This window comes from Galendromus occidentalis, unplaced genomic scaffold, assembly GCF_000255335.2.
Source record: "Galendromus occidentalis unplaced genomic scaffold, Mocc_1.1 scf7180000077530, whole genome shotgun sequence".
NCBI lineage: Eukaryota > Metazoa > Arthropoda > Arachnida > Mesostigmata > Phytoseiidae > Galendromus > Galendromus occidentalis.
Window position 1 is genome coordinate 81,654 of NW_003805518.1, and position 16,240 is coordinate 97,893.

General features: G+C 50.3%; 1 protein-coding gene across 1 annotated transcript; it reads left to right on the forward strand.

Annotated features, from left to right (window-relative positions):
- The first annotated feature begins 15,060 nt into the window (after nt 1-15,060).
- LOC100898911 (uncharacterized) lies at nt 15,061-15,633 on the forward strand. Its single transcript, XM_003748260.2, has 2 exons — nt 15,061-15,256; nt 15,402-15,633. Exons 1-2 carry the CDS (start codon nt 15,121-15,123, stop codon nt 15,611-15,613), a joined length of 348 nt encoding a protein of 115 aa, XP_003748308.1. The 5' UTR covers nt 15,061-15,120; the 3' UTR covers nt 15,614-15,633.
- Nucleotides 15,634-16,240: the final 607 nt, after the last annotated feature.

Sequence of the window (16,240 nt, forward strand, 5' to 3'; positions counted from 1 at the left end):
ATTGAATCTACTCGCAACACTTTCAGTCGCAAGCAAGGGCGAGCGACAGACCCCCCGCAGAGCGAAGGCAGGATCCCGAAGAGCAGCGTTTTTCTGAAGTCTCTCGGCTACTGATCAGAGATCAGTAAAAAACTGAGTTTTTCAGCGTGAGCTCGATGGTCTCGATGATCGCTTCGATCGCGCCGCGGGCTTGCTGATTGGCTCTAATGGTTCTTTCGAATTGGTCGCTGCCACTCGCAGCTATATTTCCGAAAACCTACACGATTGCAATGACGCAGATTTCCGACAGATGGACCGTCGGCTCGGAATATGACGGATTTATTCATCGAGTATGGTGAGCACCCATGCCTGCGCTCCAGTGAGCAGGTCGAATTGAGCGTCGAGTCATACTCCGTCACCTATTGAAAAGATCCCCCTGGAGACGGAATCCGAAACGTAACGATCGTCCGGGAGAATAGTGTCATGATACGCCACGAAATCGCGACGCTTAGGGCCCCTCGACCTCCATCGCGGAACGAGCAAATGAGCTGAGTTCCCTGAGTACCTCTAGACCGACTCGCCTACTTACAAGCTCACCCACTTAGAGAGTAGATCTGTGTGAATATTTACCCAGCTCGCCCGGCACAATTAGCCGGCGCTCGGTTGTCCCATGCGAATTAAGAGACGCCTCATAGACTCATAGATATTCTCAATCTAACCACCTAATCTATGCCAGCAAACGAGACAGGTGATTCCAACCGTGCTCACCGAACTCTTCATAATCTTTTGAACGCGGGCGGCATCTCGCTCCCATCCAATATCAATGCACGCATCAATAGTCGATGAAAGAAGCTTCATCGATGTGTCAGGGATTCTCTGTAAGTTCGGATCGCTCACTACGGAATCTACTCTGGATGCATTCCTCATCGAGATTCTACGGCTTGGGTCAAGTTGGCCACGAGCTCGACGATGTTTCCTGCTTCGAGTCTCCCATTAAGAGGTCGACAAAAGCTCTTCCCCGTTTCTCGCCGGAACGCACTGCGCTTCGTCGGTCTTACATCAGACTTGGCTCCTAGGGGGGGGGGGGAAAGCTCCGAAGCGATTACGCAGTAATCTACTCTTCGGAGCCCTCGAGGAAGAAGAGATTGAAGGTAAACAGGAGCTTTCGATGGGCAATTACTATGTCAATCACTGCTCGCTGTTTGGAAGAGTCAGGGCAGCAGTGGGAGAGGGAGCACCCGAACCATGTCCTGAATGCCGAAATTCATGCCTCCGATCGATCGGGAGCTTCCATCAAAGGTTATCCATCCAGGGAATCTCTTCAGATACTCTTCTTCCCAATAGTTGGAAAATAGCTCCTCCACATTTATTGCCATTCCGTTCCGGATGGACTCTGCTCTCACTGATATGCGCCCCCGCAATCCTCAACGCACGGGAATAGGATAGAGGTGCTTCAAGGATCTGACTGAGTATCACGAAGGTGCGCAAGGAGATGCTCGGTCTGAAAAGTTCTCGGAGCGAAATCCGAATTGACCCATCACCTGTCGCATCCCCGCGACGCTTCTTCGCCACGCCGATCTGAAGTGCTTCCGGAGGTCTCGAGTTTTGACTCCAAGTCTCAATCTGGGACAGCGGAAGAATCTTCTACACACGATTCGAAGGGTGGAAATCGGAGTTTTCTACGGAGAAACAGGCTACTCAGCCCCATCTCCGCGATCGATTTTCTCCTGCTCGGTACTCTCCGATCTACTTGTCGACCTTGTTTCATCGGCCCGGCATGACTCGTCTTCCGCTGAGCTTCCAGTGCGCACGCCATTAGCTAGAGACGATCGCTTGAAATAGGCTCTGATTGAAATGATCATACCGTCGCCTCAACGTTCCACCATCGGCGACCCGTCACAGCCGGGACGACTGCGGACCATTCAGAGTCTCAGAGCAATCTCTGCGACGAAAATTTGGCGGAATATCGATTCGAAGCCAGAAAAACGAGAGGTTAAGCCACCGATGCAATTGAGGGAACGTCCCAAGCATGCTCAACATGCAAATGGATGGTTAGAGTGCTCCTAAGTACATGAACTTACGTTGATGATGGGTAGGTAGCAGTCACGATTTGAGACGATTCTAGCTATCGATTTGATTGTCCTGTAAGGGAAAGTTCAAAAAGGAATGACTGACTGTACCTCGCAGTCGAGGTACTCGAAAACAGCTACGCTTTATGCCACAGCGTCGCTTTAAGAGGAGTAACCAAACCCCCGAATCTTCGTAAGGGTCCATCATCGTAACGAGCGATTCGTGTCGCTGTTATCTAATGTTTCGGAGCGACAACAACGACGACATCTGGTCTAAATACGACCGACGCAGCTCTCAGCAAACCCCCGAAATGCTGGCGGCGGCGACAACAACGATGACGATTGCCGAGTCGAACGTGTTCAGTACCCCACTTCATCGGGTCCTTCGACGACGACAGAGACCGAGGGGAATGACGAGAAGGACGACGACACGAATGCCTCAGAAATGACAGGGTTCGTCAGCGAGTTGAGAGCAATTTACATCGAAAAGGAGATGAAGCGCCGAGAGAATCGCTGTTGTTTAACTACTGTCTCGTCGACTTTTTCGCGTTGTCCGATCAGAACAATTTCTCATTATGGAGATTACTCGACTGTGGATTCAGACTGTGTGCGGGTATTCGACGGCTCGCCTGATCTCCCTCAAAATGAAGTTGCCGACGCTCCGCCGTCCGCCAACGCTCGTGTCGTTAAGACGACGGTCACCGGCTGATTTAATTTGTGTTTGATTCCAGCGTGGCGGCCAACTAGTTTTTTTCTCGGTCGGCATCGACCGGCGAGCTGACTGCGTCGCGGAACGATGCGGGTGCAGAAAAAGGAACCAACTTCAAAAGCCGAACGCCTTTGAGATGTACCGTGAAAAGACCCGCGCGACTCGCTGTATCTACATTCGCGTATCTGAATCTTCGTATGTATCTCTGTCTGTGTCTGGGAAAGTGTGTGAACGAGCGAGCGTTTATGAAGTAGACATGTTTCGTTTTCTCCCGAGCCGGCTCCGCGTTGCCAAATCGATCTGGCGACAAAGAGCAGGCGTCTGAAGCACTTGAATTGCGTAAGCGGGGGAAGTTTTCGGAGAATTAACGGAGCTCATAGAAGAACTCGACGAACGGTCGAGCACGTAGGATTGAGCTCTGACTTTCCTTCCTGTTGGAGGCTTATGCTGAGCGGAACGATCGTCGGTGGGCATCCGATCCCTCAGAGTGCTCGCTTCTTATACTCTTGTTTCATTTTCTTTTCGCATCAAATCTGGTGATCTCGAGCGACTCGAATAACGGTCTCTGCGACCGGCGTACAAGAACGACAGATGCTCGAATATCTACTAATGCTTAGGTGTTCCGTCAAGCGGGCTGCTGGTGCATGAGGTAAGCAATCTGTGAGATCTGCCATTTGAATTAAGAGGAACAATTTAAGTTAACCACTAGTTTTCCCACAAGGCGTGTACGAGGATGATAAAAATCTTCAGCGACGAGCGAAGGCAGCCGGAGCCCAAATCGACGACAGTCGAGGCAGCGGGAGGGAGAGAGACAGGAGCGCGCACCCCCTTTCGTTGACTAAATCAAATTATGTCCAGCGAGAGAACAACTAGCCGCACGACCCGAAGAATCGAAAACTTCACGCTCGCCGACCGAATCTCGTCAGTGACACGAAATTTTCTGCTTCCTTGTCCCGATAAGATCGTACGCGGACCGAGTGGCCATACGGGCTGTGAAGAATAACAGAAAAAGAGAAGCCGCCATTCGAAGTCATACACGAAACCAGACAAATCATACAAACATACTCGACTCACGGAGTTGATTGGCGGGATTCTCATAGCCTTGTCCGTCAACCCAGTATCGGACCGCAGAAGTGCGATTCTGAGCTATGAATGTTACAGGAATGTCACATCCCGGCGTTTGAAAGATTCGAGAAGATCCCGAAAATCGCCATCTGCATGAATTATTTCCTGAAACATATGGCATGAATATGACGTTGAGCATTATCCGATCATGGCCGTTGATCCGCGCGGCTGACTGAGCGAGGGAGAGGCGAAGGCGTTGAGGCCCCCATGTCATTGAGCAGTGTCTTTGTTTCTCTGTAAGTAATCAGATGCTCGGTCGTGAGACGATCATCAACAAGCATTGGAGGAGGAGATGCAGGATTCAGTCGACCCTCGTAGCAGTTAGAAGCTAGTTGCCATGTTCTTGTACACGGCCGGAGAGAAGGCGGAGTTCAATGGAGGCCTATCAGTCTACCCGACGACGCTAAACGACGGCGGACTAACGATTGGCAATAATTGCTGCGAATGCGCATAATGTTCCTCGAAAATAAGAAGGGGGCCCTATGTCTCTTCGGATTCGATTCCATTTCTGTGAGTGATTTCGAAAGGTTATCCGAGGCTTTCCTTTTCCTGCTATATTCACGTCCACGAATCTATGCAGAGAATTTCCTGCCTCGTCTCAGTCGGTCTGTGATGCGACATCTGATATCATGCTCGGCCCCGCCATCGTAGTCTTCGTTCAATTCCGTTTTTGATTTCTCCGAAATGAAGTCGTTTTCAGAAGAACTCGAGCGAGAAAAAATCTTTAACGATCGAAGCGGTGTGTCAAGTCGACGACGCGCGGCACGGCTCACGCCGTAACTCTCTGGGCCCTCCGACTCGTATTCCATCTCGTTCCTCTTCACTGAGATATACTTTCGCATCGAAATCGAGCAGAAACATTTCGCATTCAAAACAGACAACCGTTGAACTTTTTTTCTGCCCGTTCTCCGGAGGAGAAGCATTCATGGTGTCGGAGGAATGCCATTTCCATGTTAAGGTTGGATGAGAACAGAAATACGACGAATATTAAAGCAAAAATAAAACTCGACCACAAGAGTATCGACGAGTACAAGCACTGTGAAACTTTCCACCGCATTTGACTCCAAACTTGGGTTGCCCTACCCGCTTATGCCCGCGGTCCTGCCGCTCCGGGAGCTCGAGCCTCATCGACAATTACGACAGGGCTCGCGCCCCCAAAAAAGCGAACCCTCATCCCTTGTTCCTTACGGCGCCTCCCCGAGCTGTCCCCTGAGCACCTGTCAGATGTTATAAAATTATTGCCATCAACGAAGAGGACACTGTTCACACGCTCTCTCGATCGACGGCGGGTCGGCTGGTTGCCTCGCTGGCAGCTTTTCTCGTTTGAATGAGTGCGCACGCGTACGCAGCGACCGATAAGGCACTCCACTGGGACACAGTCCTCAAATATATTGCATCGCTTTCCCAAGACTATTGGGTTACTTCAGAGAAGCTTTACAAGGACTTTGTCCGCTGGACCCCGCGTCCCCCATGGAGATAGGGGAACACGCCCCGTGCACGACGCGCGCAGGTGAGAGGCGCGTGCGTGGCTTAAGACAAAGAAACAACCTGCGCTGCGTTAACATCTGTTCTCGCGATGTTCGAAGGCATACCGTAGAACAATCAGTTTCTCCTCTAATTACAGTCGATTGTGTAGTGCAAACGCAATCAATTAGGTTGTCAAATCTGGCCACTTGGGAAGAGTTCGATCTCCCGGATGAAGAAAATGGCGGTGATCGACCGATAACGAGTCTCCGGTATTTTGATTTCTGCCCCGTTCCGGGAAGCAGGTCGAAATTTTCCGTAGTCTTGAACGGAACCACCATCGCGCTCCGGATAGAGGGGACAAGAGGCTCTCGTCCCGATGAATCTTCGATGTTCTCGCTCGTCAGGAGTCGAACGGAACTTCTTAGACGTGACGGCATAGAAATGGCGCTGAAGAACGGCCATCTGGTGCGGAACTCCAGGATGAGGAATTCTCCTCCGCACAGTCCTCGAGCGGGAGATAATTCGAGCATTGCTGCGCATGGTGGCTGAGTTATCTCCCCATAGACCATTTTAGATCGTTCTGAGCTTGCTTCCACACAAGGAATAGGAAGGCGTTATGGAGCTTCGGCAATGCGCAAATCAATTCCCTGCTAGAGCTGAAACTATAAACGCCAACCGAGTTTTAGAAATCAGGAGAGTAGTTTTCGAAGATAGTGGTTTTAGCGAAGGACGGGGACGTCGATTGGTGTCCGGAGCGAACGTTCTTCCAACGAGTGAGCTCATGAGCAAGCCGAAGCAAAAAAACTCAGTTTTCCGCAAGAGGCACTTCATTGGTGAGTGCTGCTGTGAGTCCCAGATAGAGTGATCACATACTCACTCGCATCACATCAGATGAAGTCGGGAAACTTGCAGGGGGTAGAGGCGGGGGATGTTATCACTTGGCCACTAAATGTATCTCGCTCTCTATCGCGCTGACTCCGGAGTCACTCCTTGTTCAGTGTAATTCAATTTTCTCATTGCACAGGGTCTACACCTGTCTGAGCCACTCGGGAGAGGGTGGCGAGATTTGCCGAGAGGTGCAAAATAATTCACCGTTCATCTTCGGAGCTCGGCGGGTACACTGACTACGCTCTAGCTAGCAGCAGGTCCCTCGTCCCTAAGAGAATTCCTTCCCAAGATCCTCGAGTGGTTCCCTTTTTGTACTTTTCCGAGGCTAAGCCTTCCATATCCTGGGTTGACCACCCTGGAATGGAAAATTTGAGTTTTTACAACAGGATAGGGCTCGTGTACATCCTTCTACCGACTCCCCAATATCTCTTCGAGTCCACAGCATTTATCGAGGCTTCCAACATTCTGCGATTCTCAGTTCTCCTCAGTAAACTTCCCGAAAATGCGACTGGCTCGTATTGGATCGTTGTCCTGTGGCACCCCATCGGGAGGGTATCGCTGGCCACTCGTACAGCTCTGCTCAGAGGGGATGGGTTGGGGGTACCGACGGCAGAATGAGGTAAATTGAGGGCCCATAAAGGGGACGAAGAGAACAACGAGGGGAGGAGCTGTTTGACAAATCAGGTTAGAACATGGTCCTTGTTGGAGTTTTGTTGTCGGAAGATATGGCGAGACGCTTTACTCAATCACTCCACCAGGTCCCACTTCATAGCTTGATTATTCCGCAGCGACAACGAGGGGTAAAACGATTTTAATTTCATTTAGATTTATGGCTCGTTCGCGCACGCTCGGTTTGTCGCTCGCGCATTCACTCGCGGGTCGCACATACATTCACCTTGCTTGCAAACTCGCGCTCTCCGGCTGATTCCGTTCTCCTGGTTTCACTGTGTATATTATATCTGACTCGCCTTTGCTTCTTCCATTAACGCTGCCTGTTTCATTAGGGCGACTCCTTTTCTCGTTCATATTCAGTTTTGGAAGCAAAGGGGTGCTCTTGACCCAAAAAAAACGGACACTCCACGTCAGGGACCAAATTCGGCGATGGAACAATATTCGTAGGTAATTCGGCGGATGGGTAATTTTTATTCCTGCTCGGTGCCACGATAGTTATCTCAGGATGGACTCGAAGAAGTCCGTAAACAGTCAGAGTCCAGGCTGTGAGAATATCTAAGATTTCACAGCGATGGGGCTGTGACTAAGTCCGTCTTAGGAGAAGCATGCCAGACACCGTCCGAACATCAACATCTTTATGTTGAGCTTGCTTGTTGATATGCGAGAGATGCATTTGATCTCTATCGTGGCGACTGAATTCTACCTAGTCAGTTTTTGAAACGAGGATTTATTGAGGATGTAGCTGATAATCAATATCATTCCGTTACTTCGCCGACCCTCCAAAAGCGTCGGCTAAGAGTTCCGGTCGCTCTGTGGAGACATCGCATCTACATATCTCGCTAGAAGGATCGACTTCGGAATCGGCTGAGGTTGATCCCTCTCGAGAAGCAGTGGATTCATTTCCTGTTTAATATGCCCTCCCGGCTGCAACCAAGCAGAGGAGGAACTCAAACGCTATGCTGCTCAGAGCTCTGGATGCGATGCTATTTTCGTCACTCTTTACGTTACGTTTACGTTTCGTTATAAAGATTGAGATTGCTTATCTGGATCAGCGAGACCCAGAAAATAAGCCAGTCACAGAATGATCCTTGAGTGCCTCTTTCATCTATGCGCGTGATTTACGTGCGCTGTGATCTTCTTTCATCGTTTCCTCTCGTTCCCAGATGCATTCACATCCCCGATTAAACTTTGTGTATGGACATGCGTGATTCACGCGCACCAGGTACTCGACGTACAACGCACGACATACGGCTCCGCTGCACGCGAGCAATGAATCCGATCAGCACGGATTCTCTTCAGTGTATCGTCAGCGCTCGGAGCTCTACAAAAACAAAGTCAAGCCAAGATTGTCTCCGTAATCGTATCTACTCTACCAGTCGCAGCAGGCTCAGCTGCCATTGTGCGAAGTTGTTTACTGGGGCGTCCTCGGTCACGATACTCAGAATCTCATTGACAAGTGAAACCCAGAATCGGATAGATTTGATCTGTTGCTACAGTCAAGTACACCTTGCTCCCAACTGAGATTAACACCACGATCCGAGTCACTGCAAACACATACAACTCGTCTTTCTCAAGTTCTGTTCATCTCTACTTTCTTCCATCCCGCTCGTACCTGCTCCGTATTCTGAGGTCCCTAAAAACTATGAGCCGAGAGAACGGAGTTCTTGCAAAAACGAGTCATACGTCGGTGTTTCCGAAAGCTCAAAAGCGTTCTGAACTCATCAATATTCGTAACTCGTCGGAGTCGATCTAGGGATCAACTCGTTTGTGGGAGACTGAAGACCGGAGGGAAATAGTTCCGGATCGAGACAGAGCTTCCGACGTCCGCGTTGCGCGGTGGGCGCAAGCTGCCATCGGTGCCACTTTCCGGAACTCGTCGAGACTACGGAGCTTCTCGAAGAGAATCGTAGTCGCCCCAGAATTACACAAAGACTACGCATCTATCTGAGTCTGAGTCAATTCAATTCGGGAGTTCGCTCCCGGGGGAATGGGTCGAGAGCCCGCCTCCAGGCGAAAGCCAGACGCACGGTTTACACTACGCGGTAGACTCAGTCAGTCAGTATGTTGATCCGATGAAAAATTCAGATACTCACGGAAAGCGCGAGCCAGTCATCACACTAAAGCGATCTCTGTTTCGGTATTGTTTGTTCGCGCTGCCGACGCACCCTGCCTTGTTCTCGGCTCTAGAAGCATCAGACGCTGATTTCCCGATGCCGCCTCTGCCATTCCCTTCCACGTTCTTCCCAGATTATGATCTCCAGTTTCCCTAAATCATCCTCGGAGAGTTCTCTGGCGCTGTCCGGCGGTTCGCTTTTGTTCGTTTCTATTCCAGCTACACTCTATCAGTTTTATGTTCGACGGAATGTCTGGAATCTTTTAGCGGCAGCTGCCAGAGCTTCGACGGAAACTACGACCGTGTATCCAGAACACGACCGAGTTCTGTATCTATTCTGGAAGAGTGTTGTTCCAGTTTTTGGCAGCACTCCTGTCTCTTAATTATTGCACTAGCTCCTCCCTTGCTCCCTCTAATCTTCAAGGAGATCCTTAGCTTCCGAGCCGATCACTCAGACCCCCGGACCCCAAATCGCGTCTCGAACTAATGGAATCGCGATTCCGCGACCTCATCTGATCGCGAACCGTGACTTTCTGAAATCTGATGGGCATGCGGGCGCCTCCTTCACGCTTCCTCATTGTCTGTTTCACTCAGAGAAGATTCCTTACCCTCTTCAATGAAATCAAATGCGCGCTTATAGATTCAATCTTCAATGAGGGCGTGGATCGAGACTCCTCCCAGCGTTTCGTATTTTCGTCTCTCGGGCTCGTCTGGCTGGTGGGTCTCTTCATTCTCTTCTATCATTATCCTCACTATTATTATATGTTCTGACTGGCTTACATGACGGGACATCTAAAACTGTACGGATGTGGGTGTTTAACATTGGGAGCGAATCGCGGGCGTTCACTGTCGTGCTCAGTGTTATTGAAAGGAGAATCAATTTCCGCGCGCGTTCCGATGGAGTCACGCATGTTCATTGTTATCTTGTTTTCCTATTGATCGTTTCTGTCGTACGATTTCTTCCTGGAAAATTATTCCTCTGTCCGTCCCGGCGATAATCTCTGTCAGTTCTGAAATTTCGCATCTCTGCTGAAGGAACCCATATCGAGGAAATGCTCGACTCATCCCTCTCTCACGGGAGAGATCATGGGAAATGGCGCCGGAATCGGGTTTCCATTCATTCACTAACTCACCGAAATTCTTCAGTCATTCAGCATCGGCTTCGGGGCTGTGCTCAATGAAAACATAGATGGACTCGTGTCGGGGAGAACTCTTGTGGGTGTCACTCAGGGTCGGAACAATAAGTCGCTCGATAAGTCTGTCTTTCCGACTATAATCTGTGCATTGAGTCGAGTCTTCATCGCTCATCGCAAATCGAGCTCTGACTCGTTCCACCGCTCAATCTGTACCCGAGCCGGCCCGTCTCCTATAAGCTGGACATCGTTCGAACAACAGCGGGCGCTCGGAGCCGTGTCAAAGTTCGTGTAAAGGAGATATGCAGGTAGGCTTCTCGAGCTGTCCGAATCAGACGGCGTAAAATCGACGTTCCTGCCTTCCCAGGCGGCAATCAAATGTTGTTTACGTGAAATTCAATTAATGCGGGCTGTTCGCTTTTATCTTGGCCGCCGATGTTCTTCAGTCGCCTTCCAAAGTAATTGATTCCCTATCAAAGGAAAGATGACGAGCGAGAAGACGATTAACGAGGAAGACGAGACGAAGAGGAGGAGATAAAGTTTTTTTATTGGGACATGGTTATATAATCCCCCATTTCTTCTGCTTAAGCGAATGTGTCCCCCCGTCTCGGAGGACAAACATTCTCTTGGTGGTCCGTTCGCGAGAGTTTTATCGAAGGCGGCATGTATGAGAGACTGCCTGACCCGAGTCCCGGGCTCGTATTCCGTTGGCCGAGAAGTCTGAATAGGGACACGACCACCACAAATCCCGATACGTGATACCATTCTGATGAAATGCCCGATCGAATTCAGATCCTCATCGCGCATAGGATCGGGAATCGTTCCTGGTATCTCAGCTTTGCTCCGAGGCATTTAAGCACAACATTAATCGGTTCTTCGCTCAATCCATAGTACCGCTCTGGTCGCACCGATTGGTGAAGTACTTCGCGTACCGATCGTATCTAATCGCTTCTGTTGCTGCTGCCGCGCCGCCGTCGCTAAGTAATTCAAATGCATCGAATTCTTCACAGCCGCTGCAGCGTGTCGGTGGCGGTGATAACCTGTAGGAGTATGGTGTCATCTACGACCACGGTGGCACGGCGACGGGTTGAGCCGGGCGTTCGACGTTTTCTGGGGTGTTCAGCTGGAAACTATCCGAATTCTGAGCAGAGCCGCTCCGCATGCCGAATGGAAGCCTAAAATATACCGAACGGCAGGACCCATCGGGACGCTGCTCTTCGATCATGAAATTCATTGATGTCGATCATTCGTGGATTTGCGGATCGGAAATCGTCATCGCTGGATCTTCGTCAGCATCGAGAGAGCTCGACCATGGCTGGAGGCCCTAGCCTCGTTCCCCTCATTGGATCCGGATTTGCAAAGAGCCGACTCCGTAAGCAGAACCAGTCGAACTCCCGTATCTTCACAGATACGCGGCTTTCTGAGTTCCCACCATAGTACATACCTCTCGCTGCCGCCGTTGTCGAGGAAATTAGTGAAATGCGGGGATCCGGTCTCCACAGAAGAGCTGAGGCAGAAAACAGCCCAAACAGTTTTCGGCCGGAGTGGCCCACCCAGAGCCGAATACGAATTATCGCATCGAGAAGATTAGATAAACCGACATGAGCCGATAAGAGAGAAGAGAAAACCACACCGGCAACAAAATGCTGTTTCTGTCGATTCACCGATTAAGCGCGCGCTCCACGAGAACTCCTTTGAGGTCGACCGGGTCAATTGTCGCTTATGAGTTCGACAACGAGGCCTAACCCGAAGATTCATTCGTATCCAGCAGATTTCCGAATGTGTGTCTTCTATGATAATTACGTCACCAGAGTCGAGCAGAGCACCGAATTCGTTACGAAGTCTACCCGGATGATTCACCCCGTGGCTCGGGAGGAAACCTGAACAACGCGGATCGTTCAATACCCTCGGGGCGATTTTCTGGATACGCTTGCCGCTTTGGTAAACATACGAAGGGAGGGAGGAAGAAGACCTCTTCTTCTGCTTCCTAGGATGTGGTTTTTCCCACCGAAGCTTACCAAGCCTTGTGCCTCATTGGTGGCGCTCGTGAGACCTATCTTAAAAAGCCGACGTCACTTCATGCATGTGACAGCTATCTTCGACGCCTTCAAGCAGACCGCTAACCAAACATTTTTTGACTTTCGTTTTTTCCTCTTCGCCTCTGCGGCTGCCGACCGCCGTTCGGTGTCGACTTCATCTCCCCATCGTCCGAATCAAACTTTGGTGCTTTCGGTTCTTTCGGAGCGCTCAATTTTCGTCTTGTTCAAGAGGAAAAAACTCTTCAATGACGGATCGTCTCAATCGTCGGGACGTCAACTTCATTCATCTCAGGTGAACGGGGACACTTTTCTCAGGGAGGAAAGACGGCGGTGGATAACGCGTCGGTTGAAAACAATCGTGTCACGTTCCGTATAGGAGAACACAGGGAGTGAAACGTAGACATCAGGGAGACTCGAGATATCGCTTCAGAATATTGCCATAATTGGTAGAGCGGATCTTCGAGCCCCCCGCGGGCCGCGTCGGCTACGGTTGATAGCGGACGGATCATCGCTGACGATGTATGAAGTCCTATGATTTCGGGTGCAGGCTCAGTAGAAGTTAGAAGGGCTTGAGCGAGGAGTCACCCCCGTTTGAAGCGTCCGAGGGAGGCCGCGTAAATCAACTCGTGGAATCTCACATTGTCTTATCGCTATCCGGAATCGGAACGCGATGGGCAGGAGCTCTGTGCTGTCAATGACCTAACCGACGTCTGAGGCAGGACGCCTTCTTTGATGTCAACTGGGACTCTCATTGCTTGCAAATCGAGGTAGGTAATCATCTTCGTCTCCGGCGGATTCGATCACCTCTGCGGTGCAAATTAAAAAAATATCCACATCCATAGAAAGAAAACCAGGAAGTTTCCGAGCATGCAGACTGCTCTCGTCTCGTATGCCATTCAGGGAGGAGTGATCAAGCACCCAACAACCCCGGAAGGAACTGCGAGTTGTCATGAATGAATGAAACGGACTGAATTACATGGAGAAGCTGACAGAATTCTCGACCATGAGGTGAGCCGATCTCATTCATGAGCTGCGACATTCTGGTTAAGTCGTAATTCATCGTCTCATCCGAAGTGATGGTTGAGGATGCGGCAGGCTCATCAGCTGATTGCGAATGATCGCTTGCTTTCGTATGCCCATCATCATGGGAGATTCGAGATAGTATGTATGAAGGAAAGCTCGGTCTGATCTTCCTGAGATCCACGTGGGAGATCTCATAATTCTCCGCCTGACAGTTTCGCCGCCGTCGGCGAAACTCCGAGAGCGATCCTGGAGCGAGCTGGTACGGTGCAACACTGCAGGACCGTACAAACTTCTTCGCGGGAGGGGGAGGGCGAGCGGATTAGGGGGGCCTAGATTTCGGAAATGGCTATGTGCGGTCCTGAGTCTCATGCCGGGGCACTTCGAACAACAGAATCCGGAGGCCTGTACTGGGTTTCTTCAGACAGACCAGCGCAGAACGAGCGTACAAAGCTAGAAGCCTAAAAGAATATCGAAGAAGAACTCAAATTATGGTCAACTTCTCCCTTGTGAGAGCAGCATAGGTCTCGAATCGCCTGCCATACGAAAACCAGAGTGACAAACTCTGGAGACCCGTTCGTAGATAGACTGGAGGGACTTCCACTGGAAAGTCATCACGATAAGCTAAACTTCCGCTAGCATCACTGAAAAATGTAGTAGATCTTTACATGGACAATACCACACCCGGAGCAGAACGATAGTATCCCAGAAGGAATAATTTGCGCTCTTTCCCTTTTATCCTACACCGTGGATTGCCGTCCAACGGGTATGCCAGATACGCTTGACTGTTTCATGGGAAAAAGTAATCCCGCAGCGATGCGCGCGTCAGCGACGGGACAATCTCGACCGGTTCCTGTTCTACGGAATCGTCTGGTTGACGGACCGATTGCGAGCGTTTCGCCCCTGACCATAACCAATTACGGCTCCTTAACAGCATGGGACTGATTCATACGCTCACGAGCCAATATTTTCGGCGAGAATCTGTCTCGACCCGCGCTCGACGGAGGAACAGTCTATCGACATAGAATACAGGAAAAAATTCTCTTGAGCAATTGGATTCAGCGATCGATGCCCGTGACTTTGAACTTTGCGGTCATCAATCGGGGATCACCACCATCGAAGTCCGGTCTCAAAACGTTTCCGTTCTATTTGTGACCGGAAATATCCCTATTTAGAGGATTAAGAGAAACTTGAGATTGACCTCCGGACTCATGAAACCGTTCGAATCATCAGCGCGATACTCTTGCGAGCTCCCCGCCTATGGGCATCATCTGGGCTTCATCTGTTAGCGAGAGATGTGCTCCCCGACTCGAGTTACAGAATTCAGTTTATACGTCTGATGGGATTTCCGATCGCTTCACTCCTGGGAACGGGCTTCGAATCCTGACAAAGCATTCATAGATAAGTGGGTATCACGATCTAGCGACTCGGAGTCGCTGCTTCACCCGTGCGGCTTATCGGGAATCCTGGGATTCGCAATGGTCACTTTTTGACGTCAAAGCGTGCGCCAGAAGCGCTGTGGAAAGCGGAGAGGATGATAAAATGTTCCCACAAGCTCTGTTGTGCGGATCTGGGCCAAACGAAAATCTCCCGTTCGGATGTCTCAGGCAGAAGAACACCTGGAAACAAAAAGTTTCATCAATGTCATTCCGCAACGCGAACCACGAGTCGCTCACCACTCCATGTTCGACGACTGCCTCGTCAGGAAGGAGGTAATGGACCCGTTCCCACGAACCATTACCGCGGAAGGATTAGACGGCATGTTTCCCAAGTGGAAAGTCTGGGGTACTCTCTCGTTAACCTTCCCTACTGCTTATTTAAGACGACTCGGAGATATATCAGGGAGCAGTTTTCCCTCTTCGGCTCCTGATACACCGCTCTTCCACCCACCGGGCTACTTCCAGTGATGGCGTTCCGCATTTTCGCTACCGTCTGCATCCTTCTCTCTATGGGTACAGTCCACGCCGATCAAGAACAACACGTGAAATCTGCAGTGACATGTCTTGATGATTGGTGGAAGACCAACAGCGATTGTTTGCTCGGTAAGGACGATCCAGCCTCCCGGAATTCTCACGCTCGAGAAGATTTGGATCTTATTTCGTTTCCGCTAAATATTCACCCCACCCAGAGAGTTATGAGTACACGATTTTCCTTCCGGGATATTAACTCTCTGAATTTTCTTCACAGAAGATTCAGAGAATGAGCCTCTGAAACGGATCATGGTGAGCCTGACTGAAGAGCGGCTTTCTGACCCCTGGCTTCAGTTAGCGCTCGACGATGGAATCAGCAAGTTAGCGAAGAGCCCCAGAACCGCACAGGTTGGTCAGGAAGGGTTGAGATGCATCGAATGCATACGACAACTAGTGCCTCCGCCAAGTCATTGCAACGAAACTGAATGATGAATGAATAAAATCGACCACGGAGATAAATATGGATTCCTCAATTTAGATGAAATAATTGACGCCAGACTTTAGACCCCTAAATGTGGCAAGGAATGATCCGAGTCGGTTCAGAAGAGTCGCGAGTGAGCGTTCCTTTCAAGCGAGACTGATCAGCTCATTCTCGACTATCATTTCGCGCGCGGCGTTGGGTCTTGACTCGAGAAAGGCCCCTAGAATGAGGGCTCCACATTATTCGGGAGTCTGCTTGACAAAAGATAAGATGAGAACGGTCGTCGCTGAGCGAGCACATGTCCGGTACAGCGTTGGAGTTGGAATGCATATTGCAGCCATATCTATTGCGCCAATCTGTCGATGGGAAAACTGTCTTGAGCTTCCACAAGACAGAAACGGCGTTCGGATTCTCGTGAGACATACCGCTGACGTATCGGAATTTACACGTTCGTTGCATGGTAAAAATTTCCCGAATCAAGAGAACGGATGCCACCAAAGAGCTCGAGTCGTGAGGAGAACACGACTGAGGAAGGTGCCATTTGACTCGACGAGTTCCGCATGCAAGTCGATGCGTGCAAACAATCGAAAAGGGGTCTCGGATTCATCATTGTCGGATTCGCCGGCTGTGGCAAC